This window comes from Nelusetta ayraudi, unplaced genomic scaffold (assembly GCF_046127955.1).
Source record: "Nelusetta ayraudi isolate G7.1 ecotype Tasmania unplaced genomic scaffold, CSIRO-AGI_Nayr_v1 ptg000048l, whole genome shotgun sequence".
NCBI classification, from domain to species: domain Eukaryota; kingdom Metazoa; phylum Chordata; class Actinopteri; order Tetraodontiformes; family Monacanthidae; genus Nelusetta; species Nelusetta ayraudi.
The window spans coordinates 8,236,334-8,254,735 of record NW_027466098.1 but is presented as its reverse complement, the minus strand read 5'-3'; the positions used below and the strand labels follow the sequence as shown (position 1 = coordinate 8,254,735).

General features: G+C 49.1%; 1 protein-coding gene across 2 annotated transcripts in view; it reads right to left on the bottom strand.

Moving 5' to 3' along the window:
• The window catches only part of sik2b (salt-inducible kinase 2b), a 42,336-nt gene that overhangs the window by 2,116 nt on the left and 21,818 nt on the right, over nt 1-18,402 (bottom strand). The window contains exons 2-11 of one of the 2 annotated variants that reach the window (XM_076036070.1): nt 18,256-18,374; nt 13,987-14,111; nt 13,625-13,748; nt 10,983-11,203; nt 9,933-10,085; nt 9,301-9,462; nt 6,441-6,672; nt 5,504-5,791; nt 1,736-1,893; nt 946-1,059 (exon numbers count right to left, since the gene is read on the bottom strand). In XM_076036070.1, the coding sequence (XP_075892185.1) occupies nt 946-1,059; nt 1,736-1,893; nt 5,504-5,791; nt 6,441-6,672; nt 9,301-9,462; nt 9,933-10,085; nt 10,983-11,203; nt 13,625-13,748; nt 13,987-14,111; nt 18,256-18,322 (1,644 nt within the window). In that variant the 5' untranslated portion in view covers nt 18,323-18,374. The remainder of the gene's footprint in view (nt 1-945; nt 1,060-1,735; nt 1,894-5,503; nt 5,792-6,440; nt 6,673-9,300; nt 9,463-9,932; nt 10,086-10,982; nt 11,204-13,624; nt 13,749-13,986; nt 14,112-18,255; nt 18,375-18,402) is intronic. The other variant, XM_076036069.1, reaches the window with a different exon arrangement.

Genomic DNA, 18,402 nt, shown 5'->3' with positions numbered 1-18,402 from the left:
TGGCGCCACGGATACACACCTACAATAGCGACGCAGATCGGCTATTTTCCCAATAACGCTGCCAAAGATTACGGTTTTAAAACGAGGTAAGGGGGAAATGTACCCTTTGACTCAATTTGTTCCAATTCTACCAAAACCGAAACGGAGAAATGCAATCTTCCCATCCCGCGGAGTCGGCCAATCCCTCCCCGGTGTACTTCCATTCTGGTGCATTTTCTTTCGTGATTTTGCAGCGTCTCTCTCTGCCGACGTTTCTGCGTTTGCAGCGCGTTTGCAGCCCTCGGCCATCGTATAAATCTCTAGCTGCGTTTTACGTTAGCGCTAGAATTGCGCAGAACCTAAATATCGCAATAAAAAAAATTGGTAATGGAAATGCCTAAATTAAAAAAAACAAAAAACAGAAAAATCTCTAATGTCGCGAAAAGGTTTTTACGCTTTCACAAGGTGGTTTTTCAGTTTACACTTTTTTTTCGCATTTAGGCGTCACCGGAAGTGACGTACGGTGGTCATGTGACCAGTTAACTTCCAGTGAAAATGGCGCGTTATGTTTGGACCACGGAGGAGAATATTTCCTGAAAGTCATCAAAGAGAAAAATACAACAATCATTCTTAACAGCAAACTAACGTAAAGAAACAAACGTAAACGTAATTCGCAAATGAGATTTTACGAGAATCACGTCCCGCGAGACGAGATTCTCCGAGAGTTACGGCTTGTGCGCTTCACACCATTCAATGCGAACACCAGCAAATCGCAATTGCACTTTGTCAAAATTTTTAGAAACGTCCGTTTTTATTTTGCGAAAAACTGCAACGGAAACGTAGCTACGCAGAACTCGGGAAAACTCTTAGCGGGAGGCGGGAGAGGCCGGACGCTGCCTCCTCCTCCGTGCCGGGAGCTGGTGCAGTAGAGCATGATGTGGTGGTGGTGCTGGTGGTGGACTGTACCTGGAGTCTATGAGTGAGGTACTGTGTCTCCAGGCTCTGCCTGCGGGAGAGGAGAGGCGGATGCGGCCCACCCTGGTATAAAGCTAGGCCCTCCTGCTGCTTGGACGCCTCGCCCTTTTGATTCAAGAAACATCAAGCGTTAGAGATGTCCCACGTCCACTCTGGCGCCCCCCCCACCAGTTGTCACTCTAACTGGATTACCCCCCCCCCGCTGGCACGATGAGCGATATCAGCCCAGATGCCTTTTCTCTGCGAACGGCGTGCGCTGCAGGGATTCACACGCCGCTTCAAATGAAATGAGAGCAAATTAAAAGGATGATGGTGCCAGAGTCTCGTAAGCAACAAAGAGCTGCGTTTATTGCGTTAGAAGAGGAGATGCACAGTGGTGGTAGTGGTGGTTGGGGGGCAATTGATTTTTCTTTTAATGATTCAGTTTTTTTTTTTTTTTTTCCCCTTTCCATTCTTTGTGTTGGCCCGTCCTCTGGGGTTTAAATCTGGATGAATCCAACAATGGCCAGCATTCACTTTGGCCCTGGGCTCCGAGGCCCCAGTGGGACTGCTGACAGTAAACAAGCCACAGTTGGCCGGCTCCTCGCGGCGTTACACAACAAGCCCGGGCCACTGTTGTCTTTCCTCGCCGGTGATCACGGGGGGCGAGGGCAGCTGAGGGGCCCGAGAGCCCGGCGCCGGAGATAAAGGCCCCCGAAACGGCATGAGAGGAAAGTGTACGGGCTGAAGTGTGTGTGTGTGTGTGTGTGTGTGTGTGTGAGTTTGTTGCATCAGCGCTGACCTCCAGCAGGTTGTGCAAGTGGTGCTGTGGTCCCATGGGGCCCATGGCGGCCCCCTCCCCGGACCCCATCTGCTCCACCAGCATCTGGACTTTGTTGAGCTCCAGGATGCCTTTGGTCCTCGCCAGGTTCTGAAGGTGCTGCCGAAACGCCACCAGACCTGAAACACAACGCAGAGTCGCTGATCAGTCCAGGGGGGAGCCATTTCACGGCAGGATGGCGAAGGACTCGCCTGACGAAAAAAAAAAAATAAAGCCCGTTAGTCAATTAGTGAGTGGGATTTGGGATTCCCACCCAGTTTCACTGGCAGAATGTCAAAACTTTTCCACAACCTGGCATGAACTTTCCATGACTTGGACTTGATTTGATTTTAAATCTTTATTTCAAACATGTAAACAGTGAAATCAAAACAAAACCAAACAAACAAAATATCTAAAATGATAAATAAAAGGGTAATATGAAAACAAGAAAAAAAAAATTCAAACATACTGGAAAGACGTAAAAACTTTCATGCTCCTAGCCCCACTCTCTAACCCAGGGGTGGGCAAACTATAGCCCGGGGTCCATATGCGGTCCATTTAGTTTTTTAATTCGGCCCGCCGGACTTCAAAAAATTATATTGATACGACGTAAGTCATAAAATATTTGTATTTCATCCTCTCTCTTTTTTTTTTAAAGGTGTTTTAAGAGTCATTTCAACAAAGCGCTAAATACCTTGGGGCGTCACAGACGCATATTTTGTTGTAGCACAACATTAAAGCTCCTGCACCTGTGGGCCTTTGCCAACTCCCTTTATCGTAGAACAATTGCTTAAAACACTCAAAATAAAATAAAACATTCAAAATAAAATAAAGGTGACTGCAGGTGAAATCTGTAATCTGTAGCTGATCAATTAGACTAAACTACAGTAGATAGGTGGAGGTAGTTGGCTCGGCTTACGGTCAAGTTAGGGCGGAACAACAAACAAATACGGCCAAATTTCATGACTTTTGAACTCCCCCGACATTTCCAGGCCTGGAAAATGACATTAGCCAATTCTGTGACTTTTCCAGGTTTGCTTTAATGACCATGGGAACCCTGTGGATTACGTCCTATTTTTAAACACCATAAAATCTGTGGGACTGCGAGAGCACGAGCCGTGTACGTGTTCCTGAGAGCGCGCGTCGCAGATTTTCTCCGCGCGTCCGTGCGCGGAAAACAGCGCGCGGCTCCAATCACAGCCACCCAGCGGTGATGAGGTGGCCGGCCCTGACTCACCGCGAGGGTGGGAGGCAGTTATTTAAAACAAGAGTCAGCGGCGGCAGCCTGACGCAAAAAGAATCCGCCGCGTCGACACTCTCCAAAGAGGATTATGAAAAAAAAAAAAAAAAAAAAAAAAAATTAAATAAATATATAAATAACCGTAAAGAGCAAATGGGGAAGCGGCGCACATCTCCTAAGCTGGAGACCAGGGAAAATACGAGGGAATTAAAAAAAAAAAAAGAGGCCGCCTGCTATCCAACGCCGGCTGGCTTCGAACAGGAACTCTGGAGAGGGAACGAAGGATGAAGACGACGAGGGGGGGGGGAAGAAAGAGAGGGAGAGATGAGGCATGTGGGCTGAGACCTGCAAATATCTGTCGGTGATTCATGATGTGAATCACCGCCGTCGTCAGAGGGACCGCAGAGGGCGAGGAAAGGGAACAGAGGGGTGGGGGGGTGGGGGGGAAAGAGGGGTGTGAAAAACAGGGGGGGGGGGGGGTGAGTGTGAAGAAGGCGCATTTTATCTGGAGGAGGCCAGCGCGCCTGAGTGAGGCGGGAGCCGGCGTTTGGAGCGGCCACACGTGCACTGGAGACGGAGCGTCGAGATCGGAGCAGCATCGTTCGAGCGCTAATTTACAGGAGTTAAGAGAGAAATTGCAGGCATCATTGCGTAAAGTGTTCCCAGACTGGCCCCGGCTCTCCGTTCCGGGACCGGCTGCGTGCCATTAGTGAGTTCCGTGGTAGATTTAATCAGAATAAAAAAAAAAGAAGATGAATCTAGAATGCTGAAGTGTGAGCAGTAGAATGAAGGCGTCGGCAGTTCAGCCTCTCACAAACAACGATGGACAGGGACACAAATCTGACGAATCAGAGGCGATATTAGAAGATTCATTCCACTCAACGCATCGGCTCACTTGTATTCTGCAGAACATCTCTGGAGAACTGATTCCACTGCATCCTTGTGTTGGATTCTGTTGTCATCTATTCCCCAAGTTCCCCTCCCCCCCCAAACTAATGACATCATGATCGCAATATTGAATTATAATTAAAAAGAAATGACGATGCTTTGAAGAACTTTGATGTTGGAGTGAGAAACGACAGCTTCCGCTGGAACAAATGCAGCACTTCATTCTTCCTGAATCCGTCACACTACATTGACTCATGAGTTATGTCACATGTTTTATTTTATAATTCTTGGACTTGACCTGAATGATGATCATTCAGGTCTTTTTGTAAAGGATGACGCAGTCCACCGTGACTCAGTCGAGGCTCTCTTGGACCTTTTCTACCGCGAGTGCGGTCGTCCTCCGGTGACAGCGGCCCGTCCGATCGATCAAGCTCACAGTTTTCCACGTCATTGATTCAGCGCGGGCGGAAAAAGCGAGGCCACCTGACACGGGCAGCACAACGTTCTATTACGGTGGTTTGAGGTCGTGGCGGCGGGTTTACCGAGGGAAGAGACTCACTGAGCCAGTGCAGCCGCGGGTTCACTGTGGTGTGTGGTAGCAGGTGGCGCTGGGTGCTGAATTTACATAGAATTGTAGCGCTGACCAAATAATCCCATTGAATATTGAAAATTCTAATTATCTTTTGGTGCCAAATTCTGATATGCAAGAAAGAAAATCTGAGCATCGTCGCTTCGGATGCTGCCGACTGGCTTTCACATTACAGGGGCATGAACTAGACGCCTGCAGACTTGAAATGAATGAAATCTTAAGAGTGAAAATCAGCTTCATGCCAAAGTCTGAAGTGTGGCTCCACTTGATTAAGGTGGAACAAAATAAAGCAAAGTGCAACATTTGCAGTAAATGACGAGAATACAGCGAACTTGAATGAGAGGAAATCCTGATTTGAATTGTCATTAAAACACAAAATAAAACTCTTGTGCAGTAATGCCAATGCATTTTTTTTTTTGCTATTGTGGTTATTGATTTTAAAACATCTGGCATGAAAAAAGGTATCACTCTGGAACTGGTATGGAAACCAAGGCATTGAAACTAGCATTGTATCAAATACATTCAGAATGATATTCAGCTCTATGGCTGCGTTCAGACTGCAGGCGAATCTGATTCAAATCAGATTCCTTCTCAAATCAGATTTTTAGGGCTGGCTGTCCACACTGTTTTTTAGCAAGTGTGCAAATGGGATCTGGCTCTGTTCAGACTGGGCCACATTATTGACCCATCCGACAGGTTGATGAGGCAATGAGTTTCCTCACGTCACGGACAGTCAAAACCCATCGGTGTGTTTGGAGCTGTTCACACTGAGACGCATTTGTCCAAATGCGATTTGAAACTATCTCCCGAAGGTGGTTTCAATCCGTTTTGCAAAAATCTGATTTCATGTGATTTGTGACTGTTCAGACTACAAAAGAGCCATCCGGTTTCAATCTGGAATGGATAAAAATCGGATTTTGGCTGGCAGTCTGAACGCGGCTTGGATGCTGGTTTTGTGCGCTACAGAAGAGAAATGCAGAAGACGACCGAGAGCCTTCACAGACACACAGGAGAGAAAGAAAAATGCCCCGACCTTGAGTGAGGGAGGTGTCAGACGCACGGCGGCCCTCCCTGAAGCTGATGGGGGAGCGGTTGTGCGCCTCCCTGTGCTGCGACGTCAGGGCGGCCATGGTCGGGTTGGCCGGCCGCGCGCTCAAGAAGGGCGCGGGCCCGACGGCCGAGCTGTTGGCCGAGACCCCCTCGCAGAGGGAGGGCGGGTCCTCCAGCAGGCTGATGTCGCTGTGCACTGAGCCCATGTCGTAGCCCATGTCCGAGTCCACGCTGCCCATGGAGGGGTTGTGGCCCAGGGTGAACATTTTACCTGCAGGACAACAATGTCTCAGTCTTCTTATTCATCAGGGCATAGATTTTTAAAAAAGGCATTTTAATTGCAAGACTTTTAGTCACTTCCATTCACCTGTAGTCAGGGTGTGATATACTGTACTGGCTGGAACTTGTGTTTGTGACACACAAATTTTACCTTGCACTTTGCTTTTTGGAGCAGATGGCAAAAGATGCTTGATTCAGCTCGGGACTGAAATACTGTTTGCCTTCTTTCTTGTGCTTCTTTGTGTTTATATTGACAAAGAATTGTGTTCTTGACACCCTGCTGACATAACTGCTTTTGTTTTGGATTGATGAGAGGGTCAAGTTTTGCTTCATTCGACTTCAACAAAATACAAACGTAATAAGTGGGTCTGGATGCACTGTTTTGAAAGAAATAATAGAAAAGACGGAAAAGGAAATCCTTTCTTTGTGTTCATTTGGTTCCAAATTAAGAGACTGGTAAGAACTGCTTCACATAAATATGGACATGACAAGGAAAATTAACAGAACTTTAAGCATACAAATCAAATTGCGATTAATCGCAGTTAACCACGGAATTTCAGAGCTTAATCGCAATTTAAAAAACTCAATCGTTTGACCGCCCTCGTTCAGATGCATCTCTGGGTGCCTGGGGGTCTGCGTACCTTGGCTGGAGGGACCCGGCTGGTTGGTCACCTCGGACAGGGTGTGCCGCCGCTGGCCAAACCGAGCCGTCTGATAGGCCGACAGCAAGTGGGGCGGGTCGTCCTCGCAGTCGGGCTCCTCCGTCTCGATGCCCTCGTCGATGGACGTCTCCATCATGTTGCTGGGCGACGAGGTGGAGGACTTGCGGAGGACGATGGGCGGAGGCAGGGGGTCCATCAGACAGCCGTTCACCTTGACGGACGGGGACGGTGCGAGAGGGGGAGGGAGAAAAGAGAAAGAAAAGCGGCGTCAGTCGAATCAGTTCATCGTTGAGCGCACACACAAACACACACAGATCCATGTTTTCCACTTGTGCTGGTCGTGAGAAGGCGGCGGGCGATAGCGAGGGCTTCGCTGGTTTCCTCTATTTTCCCTAAACAGTTCTCGTTCCACTTGGAGTGCGTGTGTGATCCTCACGGCACGTACACACTCCGGCTGAGTGAGCGAGTGTGTGTTGGCCTCGTGGTGGAGGGTGGGGATAGAGGAATGCAGGCCCAGGAAGTGAGCGCTGTCTGAAAAGTGCTGTGTGACTGACACGCACGCACACAGATCATCTGCATGAGTGGTCCAGCGAACCGGAAAGCCTGGTGTTGGCCTGGAGAGAGCGGCTCTGCCCAGTTTCCCATCTGCTTTCTGTAGTGCGCCGGGATCGGAATGTTGTGTTACTTAACACACACACACACACACACACACACACACACACACACACACACACACACACACACACACACACACACACACACACACACACACACACACACACACACACACACACACACACACACGACTGGAGCCGAAAGCGTGATGGAGAAACGGATGGAAAAGGGTTTCCAAAGTGGGAAGGTGGGTTCTGGAGTTGGAAAAGAGGAGAAAGTTTAAGAAGGAACAAAAAAAACAAAAAAACCCAAAGAAACTGTGGTTAAAAAAAGAGGAAAAAAAGGAGAAAAAAAGGAGAGAAAAAGAAGGAGGAGCAGTGTGCAGACGGGTGGGAGGGCCGCTGGAACGGCGCAGCAGCTTCCTGTCCATGTGTGTCCTCTCAGATTTGCATGAGGTCACACCATCATCATCGGCAGGGCTGCTTACATAACACGGCTCCATTCACACAGACGTCACACACTGTTGCTCCCGCTGCCACACACGCACAAAAAGCATACACATCTTTTTTTTTTTTTACATAAGAGCCAGCAGAAGTGTTGGGATGGAAAAGAAATCTTGCAGGGAGATATTGCAAATGTATATTTGTAGTTTGTGTTGCGTGCAGCCCTCTCTGTGTGCGTGTTTTCTTGCATGTGTGTGTGTGTGTGTGTCTGTGTGTGTGTGTGTGTGTGTGTGTGTGCGTGTGCGTGCGTGCTCTCCAACGGTCGGTCAGCTCAATGGCATGCTTGAAGGAAAAGGTCGCTTGCTGGCACAGACAGAGCCAGGAGGGGCAGTGGGGGCTGGGTGAGGTAGGAGGTGCACAGTGTGTGTGTGTGCGGGACAGGCAGCTGTCCTGTCTTTGATGCGTGCACTGGCCTAGGCCTTACATAAGGGGGGGGGAACGACTCGGTTGCACTCTGGCAGGTTGACGCTGGACTCGTGCACGTACGTGCACGGACCCGGCCGAAGCATTTTGGATTTCACGCCGAGCGGGGCCGCGCTTATCAAAGAGAATCAGCGTCCGGCTTATCTGGATTCCTTTTTCCAGGACATAGTTGCCGGTTGCGTGCTGATAAGCGGGCCAGAGCGGCTGCAACTTTACAGAAGAAGAAGAAGAAGAAGAAGAAGAAGAAGAAGAAGAAGCGGGAGTCCCGACAGGATGCGATTTCTAGTCATGATGAGATTTGGAGCAGATTTTTGCCAGACGTTTGAAGATAGCTGAGGGGCTCTCATGTCTCCAGATTCTCTTGTGGAGCGCTGCACTGAGTTTAAATTTCTTAGATGAAAGAAAGCAACAGTTTGGCCAATGGCTGATGCCATGATGGCCCTATTTCACTTTCGGACGTCATCGGGCACAAACTGTAATCTTAAAACGTGTGAAAGAAAGACAGACCAACACATCAAGTATTATGTCAGGTTTCTGAATATCAGCAGCGCACAACAAAGTGCAAATACTGTAATTAAGTATATTTTTCCAAGTACCTGTACTACACTTGAGTATTTCTTTTTCTGCCGTTTTACTTTTAGTCCCTACACTTGGACAAATTTACAATGTACTTCCTATTTGTTACACTGAAAAAACATGCTTGTCACTTTTGCGTTTGAAAGATACAAATTATCTTAACAGTAATGAATTCATCATTTATTATAGTATTACAGTTTATCATAGTATCATTTAATATAGTATTATAGTTGATTATTATAGCATTATGGTACTACAGTATTTATTATAGTTCAATATAAAACTGGATCATATTTTAGAGGGAGATTTTTTCTTTGGCGTCACTGTTATAGAAATAAAGACGTGGGTGACATAACATAGGTTATTGTTATTAAAAGTGGAACCATCCAATAATGGCTCACTGGCCATCACCACTGATTGCAGTTTGGTTGTGCCGCAGTTGAAAAAGAAAAAACAAACTAGAGTAGCAAAGCTGTTCAAAATGACGCAGACGCTCATCAAGTACCTCTGGTTCTGTTCAGTCCAGATTATTCTGTCACAAAAAACTATCAACACATGTATTGTTTCATCAATGGCAAAAAAAATAAAAAGCCTTTCGACTTGCGTACATTTCAGTACCTGCACTTTCATACTTTCACTTGAGTGAATGAGTTGAATCAATAGAGAACGTGAATACTTCGTGGCACCTGGGTTTGTTTACCCATAAACAAACTGGACCTTACTTTGGGCGTGTTGACCTCCTCCACGGTGAAGTTCTGCTCCAGAGCGCAGGCCGTCTGGGGGAATGTGAAGGCATCGGAGGAGGCTTGGGGCACGGCGGCGGGGGAGCGCAGCAGGCGGACGCCCTGCGGGAGCAGCCCTGCCTGCGCCGAGCCGCTGGTTGACTGCAGAGACACAGGAAATGGTGTCAGTGGGGGAAGGAGTGGCGGGAGGGGGCGGGGGGGGTCTGCTAGCATCAAGTTACCTCCTTCGGTCTGCGATAATAAAACGTTTTCGGATTGAAATCGCGGCGCGGCGAAAAGCGTGTGGGTGAAATAGAAATGAGGCGGAGCCGGAGCAGAAAGCGCTAAGGTGTCACAAAAGGAGGAGGAGGAGGAGGAGGAAGACGATGAATAATGAATAATGGAAGTCGGAGATCAAGGAGACAAGAGGAGAAGGGCGGAGGAGGGCAGGTGAAGACGGAAACCGGGCGGAGAAATGAATTGACGCGTGTTGGGTTCTGAAGGTGCAGGTGTGAATAGCGGAGCTTTGATCATGGAGACGAGGACGCAGGAGCCTTTTATTAATTTATTCATCTGCTTATTTATTTGTTTTTTTTTTTTTTTTTAAAAAAGGCCGACCCCCCCACGCTCACCTTGACCACCGTCTGCTCGGCGATGGTGCTGGGCCGCCGCTGGCGAGCGTCCAGACGCTGCTCGACGGGGAAACTGCAGCGGTGGGCTTTGAGGCGCTCCACCAGCAGGTAGTAGATAGCAGCAAAGTGGTTGTAGCTTTTGTTTTGCAAAGACTGGAAGGAGAAGAAACGAAACACAACACAGCAGCGTTAGAGACGTGCTGGACCACCAGAGCTCCTCCGCAGACACGTCGATGGGGTCCCATTGTGTGCGAGCGTTGCTTGAAAATTGAAATAACAAGTGCAGTACGCTGATGACGACAATGCGTTTGTGACAAGCAGGACAAAAAGTCTTTGTCCTGTTAAATGTTCTGGACGGTGGGCGAGTCTGCTCGTTTCAGTGGAAATCAAACCCAACAATCATCATTTACATTTTCAAGCACTGACTATTCATCTGCCTCGTCTACCACGGCACCTCACGCAGCCCTGAACTCCTGGGCTCGTCACATTGCTTTCAAATAACCAAGCATATCGGGTGACGTCGTTCAGGGTGAGGCCAAAAGATCGGTTTGGAATAAATGTTGATTAGAGACAGCTGTCGACTGCTTTAACTTTGGCAGGAAGAACTTTGTGCACTTATGGCCGTTGAGTCGACGCTGGCAGTTGGTAGAGCGGGCCGCGAATCGATGATCGAAAGGGTTGGCGGTTCAAATCCCGGCTCCAACTGTCTGTCCACATGTTGAAGCGTCCTTCGGCAAGACACTGAACCCTCGCATGGCAGCAGCAATCCATTGGTGCACGAGTGTGTGAGTGACTGGGTGAGTGAGAGGCCATTGTAAAGCGCGATACAAGTGCAGTTGGTCTCATGTCTGCATTTCCACATCATTAACAGTTTTGTCTGTGTCGTTTCACCCCCGGGCGCTTCCCTGTGCGATTGAATGGGCATTGTGCGAAGCGGTCTCATGCTTTTTCACACGGCAAAGACGCAGAGCGACCATTAGGTACGCGTCAAAGGCGGCCCTTCGCTCCCCTTTGTCTTCTGTCCTCGCGTCCCTTTTCAGGCGCTCTCACCTCCACCGTCTTGTGCTGGTCGATGCCGAGGCTGTGCATCAGGCGCAGGACCTGCTCGCTGTACTCGCCCACGTCGCCCTCGGCCGACAGCGGCTGCTGGTGCAGGACGGACCTCTGCACGGGGACGTAGGGAGCCATCCACTTGTGCTCCTTGATCTGGGCCACAGACAGCCGCCTCGACGGGTCCAGGACCAACATCCTGCGGATCAGGTGCTCACAGTCTGGCAGTGGGGAGGGGGGGGGGGGGGGGGGGGGGGGGGGGGGGGGGGGGGAGGCAGGGGGGAATGTTTAATACTGGGGTTAAATAACGGCGCTCCAAACAAGTCTGAACGTCTTTCGCAAGCTCTGCTGCACAGGCCCCGGACCGCCGACCTCGCCATCGCAGGCGGGCTTAACGTCAGGCGAATTCTTCACCTCGGCCTCACGCTCACCCTCCTTGTCCGCCTCGTTGCCGCCCTAATGAGAGCACCCCCGCCCCTACCCTCCTACCTCCGGCTAATGACTTGATGAGTTTGACGTCAGGCGCAGCTGGGTTCCTGACAGGATTACCCCCCCCCCCCCTTCTCCCTCCCCCCCGGCCGCGTCACTCTGGCCCGCCTGCCCCTCCTGCAGCTCCCGCTGGTAAGGCAAGCGCCTCGCTCGTCCACCCTGCTGTCCTTCCCCTAAAACCAATAAACACGCCGTGGACGCGGGGGTTTCTTCTGGACCCCTGATAATGAAAACAAGTCCAGATTTTTTATTAACCGCAAAATAGTCATAGCTTTATTTTCTGCAGCCAGGAGCAACCCCCCCCCCCCCCCCTGACGTCGCACTGCTCCTGGCCGGCCGGCACGCTACACCGCCGTGACTTAACCACACAAGCATCCCAGTTAACACTTGCAAGCTCGGGTCCCGGCGGTGTAGAGTTGCTTTCGGGGAACAGAATGTATCGTCGAAGCACAACCCCCCCCCCCCTACTTTTTTTTTTTTATCCCTTGCGGTGATTTCATCATCCGGTGCAAGTCAGCGTAACACCGCCAAGAGATGTATCGCCAGGACTCCAACACACACACACACACACACACACACACTGCTTGTATTGCGCTCATTTGTTTCTCAGAAACTACTTCTGTGAAGTAATGAGGAGCGCCTTCAAATACTTTCCTGTTGATTGAAGACCTTTTTAACAGAACAAACAATATACGTTGAATTGAGACACAGAAAACCGCTGTTACTGGCAATAGAGGACAGATAATATGTGATACAAACACAAATTGCTTGTTGCCACAACTAATCACAGGCAATACATAAGCAAATGTTTTACGTCTACTGTTGAGAGGCTTTTTTTTCCCCTCTGAAGACATTGAAAAAAAAATAAAAATCGTACTTTGTATAAACAAGGCGCCCTGGTGTTAATAATACTGAAATTCCGCTTTATGCCAGAGAGTTGGGAGTTGACGGCAGCATGCACAGAGTCTAAATGTTAAGACTGTGCTGTGCGAGGCGGTGCTGTGCACCATAGTACAGTCAGGGGAGGGAAACACGAGCATGGAGATGGATGAAGCAATCGGCACACTCTGTTCCCCCCTGTTCAGAGACTGGACTGGGGCTTTGAGGGGGAGGAGGTGGAGGAAGAAGAGGAGGAGGAGGAGGAGGAGGCGGCCTCGGAGCTGACATTAAACTCCTGCACTCCGTCTCAACTGTTTAGAAGTCTTGGAAGCGGGAGGCTCGGCCAACAACTGCCCCCCTGCCGAGAAACTGTTACAGGCTTGCAGATGGGATACAGAAAAACAGACTGCGGGTTGGGGGGCTCGCGGATGGACAGACAGGCAGACAGGCCGGCAGACAGGCAGGCAGACTGTCCTCAGAGAGATAGGCAGAGGGAGCTGCTGAAAGGCCCCGCTGGCATTTTTCCCAGGTTACATAAACAACTCCGGCTCTGCACCGGCTAGCTTAGCTAGCGCAGCTGCTAACAGCAGGGCCGCTTGGGGACGGACAGATCGACAGATCGACAGACACGGACAGGCAGCCTACCTGACTCACCCTGCTGCCTGCAGCCACACAAACACCGGTGCGCGCTCACACATACACACACACACACACGCACGCACGCACGCACACGCACACACACAAACACACACACACACGCAGGGTGGATTAGTGACCTGCTATCGCTCACTGCATCTCCTTCAAATCAGCTCGCCTCCGCTCCGTTAATGGAGTGACGCCTTTGTGCCGCCGGCCCACCGCTGGCCCACATTAACGTATGTACAGTAAGGGGTGGGGGAGATGGCCGGGGGGGGGGGCGGTGGGGGGGGCACTCAATGCATTTGTGACATACTGCATGTCTGCAAGTGCAATTTCTTTTAGCACAGTCCACCCGCAAGCCACACGCTGCCTTCTGCACGTGCGCACGCACGCTTCCGCCCAGGTCACAACTGGATGCTTCAGCAAGATAATGATAGTTCGGTTAGTTTTCTTTCTTGTTAATAAAAAAACACTTGTATTGAATCAAACAAAGGCAGCGTGATCGAGAGACTTGACAGTGAAAAATGACTGGACAAGCTGATGAAGACATGCTGCTGCACTTTAACGGTTAATCTTGCAAAAGCGGCAGGGTCGGCCCCTCTGGTTTGCCATTGCCGGCCGGAGCCTTTTCTCACCTTCGGTCATGAAGTAGGGAATTCGAAACCTTCCTTCTAGGACTCGCTGTCGAAGCACAGGCAGGGTCGGGCCGTCGAAGGGCAAGGCGCCACACACCAGGACATAGAGCACCACCCCCATACTCTGAACGTGACAAGATGCGCATGCGCAGCAGTGGGTTAGTGTCATATTCAGTCACAGTTTAACTTCACAAGACATTTTTGTTTTCCTAAAATGTGTCACTGAACTCGACGGAGACGCGCAAAGTTCATCCGGCGATCCTTTTTGCTCGTTGCACTTTTGGGACAGTCTCTGCTCACAGGAGACCGACTCCTACTCCACGAGTGCACCCGGAATCGCGGCAACTGAAATCTTCCCTCACCCAGATATCGAGCTGAGGACCCTCGTACTGCTGACCCTCGAAGACCTCTGGGGCGGCGTACGGCGGGCTCCCGCACCACGTGGTCAGAGGCTCCCCTGGCTGGAAGAAGTTCCCGAATCCAAAATCTACAAAAGAAAAAAGAAAAAAAAAAAAAAAGTGAAGGCATCAGGTTATATGGGAGGCGGGGCGAAGGGTGAAGGCGCCGCACCTGAAAGCCATCACATGGTGTCACATGAAGGCCTGCAAAAAGGGGAAGCAAATGCGTGCAAGACTCGGAGCGGAACACATGGTTGGAAAAAAAAAAAAAAGAAATGAAGAGAGAGGGAAAATGAATGTCTTGTGACCTCCGCGGCGTCCCGTCGGAGGGTTTTTTTTCTTCCTCTGCATAATCCATGATGCGATCCGCATATTTGCACGTTGAGGAAACGGGCCTCCGCATGAGGTAACCTCCCCCAGAGACCAAACATGACATCATCAGCTGGTAGTGTGGACACGAGGTTGAAAATCTGACTTTAATCTTCGGGAGGAACATGACACACGAGAAAAAAAAAAAAAAAAAAAAAAAAAAAAAAAAGTTGAAACCAAAGTTGAGGGCCGTTGCCGTCGGGATCGCGCACCTGCTTCTCGTTAGCAGCCAGTGAAAAGCAGCAGCAACGTGGTCTCTCTCTCTCTCTCTCTCCCTCTCTCCCTGCCTGCGACTCCCCCTCCATTTCTCTCCATTCTAAATCACCTTACCAGCGTTATAAGTAAGTGGGTAAGTAAGTAACAGATTTTGTGGCAATTCCATGAACTGGCAATTTTCTTGAAGCATCAGAAGAACAAAAAAAATATAACCGGAATGGGCCGCATTGTGACTTTAATGATGGACTGATGTCATCAAGCGAATAGAGATAAAAATAATCCATGCTTAGCTGGCTCTTTTCAGCGAGACGCTATTATGGTGTCATGGGACCGGACATTAATGGGAGCAGACAATCACGCTCGCTTAACCCAACCACCCTGCCCCAACTTTTTTTGTTTTTGTTTTTCCCTCTCCAGTATTTGAAACGGTTACATAAACAGAAAAAAAGGCATTGCAAAACAAATAAATAGTTATAAAAAAAACAAAACAACTAAGCTTACATAATGTGGGTTGGGAAGGGTGATATGGGTTCTCACACACACACACACACACACACACACACACACACACACACACACACACACACACACACACACACACACACACACACACACACACACACACACACACACACACACACAGAGAGAGTCGGTGTGTTGAAAGGGAATGTGTCGCCAATTGGTTTTTCACCGCGTCAGGATACTGAAAGCAGCGAGCCAGCAACGCGGCTCGAGGCTGCGGGAACCCGACGGCGACGCCGATGTAGCTGCAGACGTTACGCAAGAGAAGGAGGGGAAGTGATTGCACTCATTACGAAACCCTATGCCGATATTAGCAGGGCCGCGCGGCCTACTGAAAACTTGGCCATCGCGGCGGCGCCGCGTGCGATACGGCATGGCGGCGGTGAAGAAGGAGCTCTGGACGGCAAAATAATTCATATCCAGCAGAGCATCTGCTCCGGCTTTGCAGGACAAATGCCGTACGTTTGGCCAATCAGATGGGGACTTCATGACATCAGCCACAAAGCGGTAGTAAAAGAAAACGATATTTGCTGAAGTTTCAATGGAAGTCACTTGTTTGTTTTTTTTTATTATTGTTTTTTTAAATACTGTACGACATGATTATACGGTTACATCCTCAAAACTGCGATCATTGCCTTAACATTGGCCACTGACACGAGTGAGGGTCACAGCAGCTAGCAGTTAGAGAGCCAAGTAAAAAAAAAACAAAAAAAAACACTGAGTAAAATGCATTTAACACCTGAACAGGTTCGACACATTGCAGAACATTTTCACCTTCATCTCGGCGGCACTGCTGCTTCGCAATGAAAGAGACAAACTCAAAATCTCACTGGCAAAAGGGGAAAAGAATCTTGAACAATGGCTGAAACTAATATTCTAATTAAACGTGATAGCTATATAATACATACACTACAATACAACGCAATACAAAAAAATGATCAATTTACCTTGGGTCAAATTTCAGTTCAGTCAGCTATTTACTGCTGACCTTCAAAATGTAAAGCCAAGTGGCAGCTTCAGAATTCAGGCCTCATGTCAGGAGTGGGAAATAAAAGATGCCAAGGTGGGAGGGTCCAGTGCAGCAACGCAGAGCTCTCCACGCCACATTTGGTCCGCAGCGGGCGGAGGCTTTATTCCAGAGTATATTGAAGACTTTTAGGGGATTTTGAATCCAGCTGAAAGGGAAATCTCGCGCACATCCGCGGGCGACTCCGTTGGCAGCGCGAGCGGCAGCCGAGCGGGCAGGTGGGGTTCAAGCGGGAAGCGAGGGCGCCCCCGCCGGGGCTTATGGCGAGTCTGTTTACCATCTGATGCTTTCTGTGAAGGTGAGATATGAGGTGCAGGGCGCGCCGGCGTGGGAGCACGGCGGCTGGTTTTTTGCCGTTCAGAAACGGTGACCCAGTTCGTGGAGCGGAATACTGAGCAGGCTCGCTGACGTCAAAGTCTCCGCGGCGCTCCGGGCGGCTGGCGGCGCTCGTAAAAAAAAAAGGGTCCCACAGAAATTTTTTTGGGGAAAAAAAAATAAATAGAAAATACGCTATTAGCATATTAGTCCCAAACATGTCAGGCTGTCCTATGCCCCAACAAATGGAAACGTATGTGTGTGTGTGTGTGTGTGTGTGTGTGTGTGTGTGTGTGTGTGTGTGTGTGTGTGTGTGTGTGTGTGTGTGTACGGCATGAAAAAAATAAAGTGTGTGTGACATGATTATGCGGCAGAACGGGGACAACATCTGGCTGCCCAAAACGTTCCTCTGACGGTTGCCTTCCCCCGTCTCCCTTTGTCCCCGTTTGCCGCACATCTCCTGCAAACTCCAACCTCCTGTTTCACTGCGGGGTGGTGGGTGGTGGTGGTGGTGGTGGTGGGGGGGGGCAGGTTACGTAACTTTTCCAAATAGAAGCAGCGAGAACATCAAGTCGCGGTTAAACACGCACGGCGGGGGGGGGGTCTCGCTGGCGTGTGAAGCCTGGTGATGGCAAACGCAATCGAACGTCGGGAACAGAGACGCCAATAATGTAAGATACCATGAGGTTAATACAATACGTTTAAATTTCACATTAATATAAATCAAGGTATTTAAAAAATAAACATGCACTAAAAAAAAAAAAAAAAAAACGCAAATTAAAAAAAAACTTCCTGCAGACTCGGCCACGACTCCTCTCCTGTGTTTCTTTCTATTTCCCCACCTTCTTCCCTTTTCCCCATCCCACCTGATATTTCACCCTGACTGAAGATGGGGGGGGCCGTTTGAAGGGAAGACATGAAGGACGTCATGAGGATGACCTTTCTTTGAATGGCCACTACATGCTTCAGCTTCCCACAGACTGACCAGGGTTGGCCTTTAGAAAGCACAGAGACATTACATGGCTCGAGGGGGGAGGGGGGGGGGGTCGTTGGTGGTGAAGCTTAGGTGTGTCACATAAACACAGGGTTGGACCCGGTTTGCCACCATCACTTAGTTAATGAGACCTCTGCCGAGGATCAAGACGCTGCTCGTGACTGGAAGAGATCGTTACTTCAAAATCAAATTATTCCTTTGTGTTACAATAAATGGGCCGGCCGAGGTTTCTGAAGACCTTTCACGCGTTTCTGGCCACTGATGGTTCAACGGTTGCTGCAGTAACTTGCAAAAAAACAATAAAAAAACAAAAAACCCAAACAAAAAACCCCCCAGAAATATCCAGTTGTTCACTATGGTTCACTAGCTAGCTAGTTGCTAGAAAACATTGGGTTTCTCATATCTGCTGCTATAAGTAGGTGAGAATTATTGTATTAATTTGTCTCAATGAATTAATTCAAATATGAAAAAAAGTCAGAGACCATGCTGAAAGAATGCCCAAATCTAATCAGATCGGCTGAAGCCCCGTAAAGAAAAACTTAAAAATGACTGAGTGAGTCATTTCTAGCAGCACAGCAGATGGGTTCGCACATTAAAGGCTAAATTTGCCCATTCTATAAATTCAAATGGTCTGCACTGCTGGAAAATAAGCAAAGACATTTAAAGTTGGGAAAAATAAAAGGGAAAAAAATACAGAAAAAAACCAACACGTACGCCGGGCTTCACTTGCCGTGACGTTTTCTGAACTTGCCCGAGCTCGCCGTGGCTCTGGGAGCAGTACAGAACATACCTGGCAGCTGATGTTCTTCCCCAAAGAGGTTTTGCTCTAATCGCAGGACAGGTAATGTTCTGCTCATTGTTTTCCTACTTCAAATCTAATCTGCCCGCGGCTGTGAGTCAGAGCTGGTTCTCAAAAAAAAAAAAAAGAAAAAAAAAA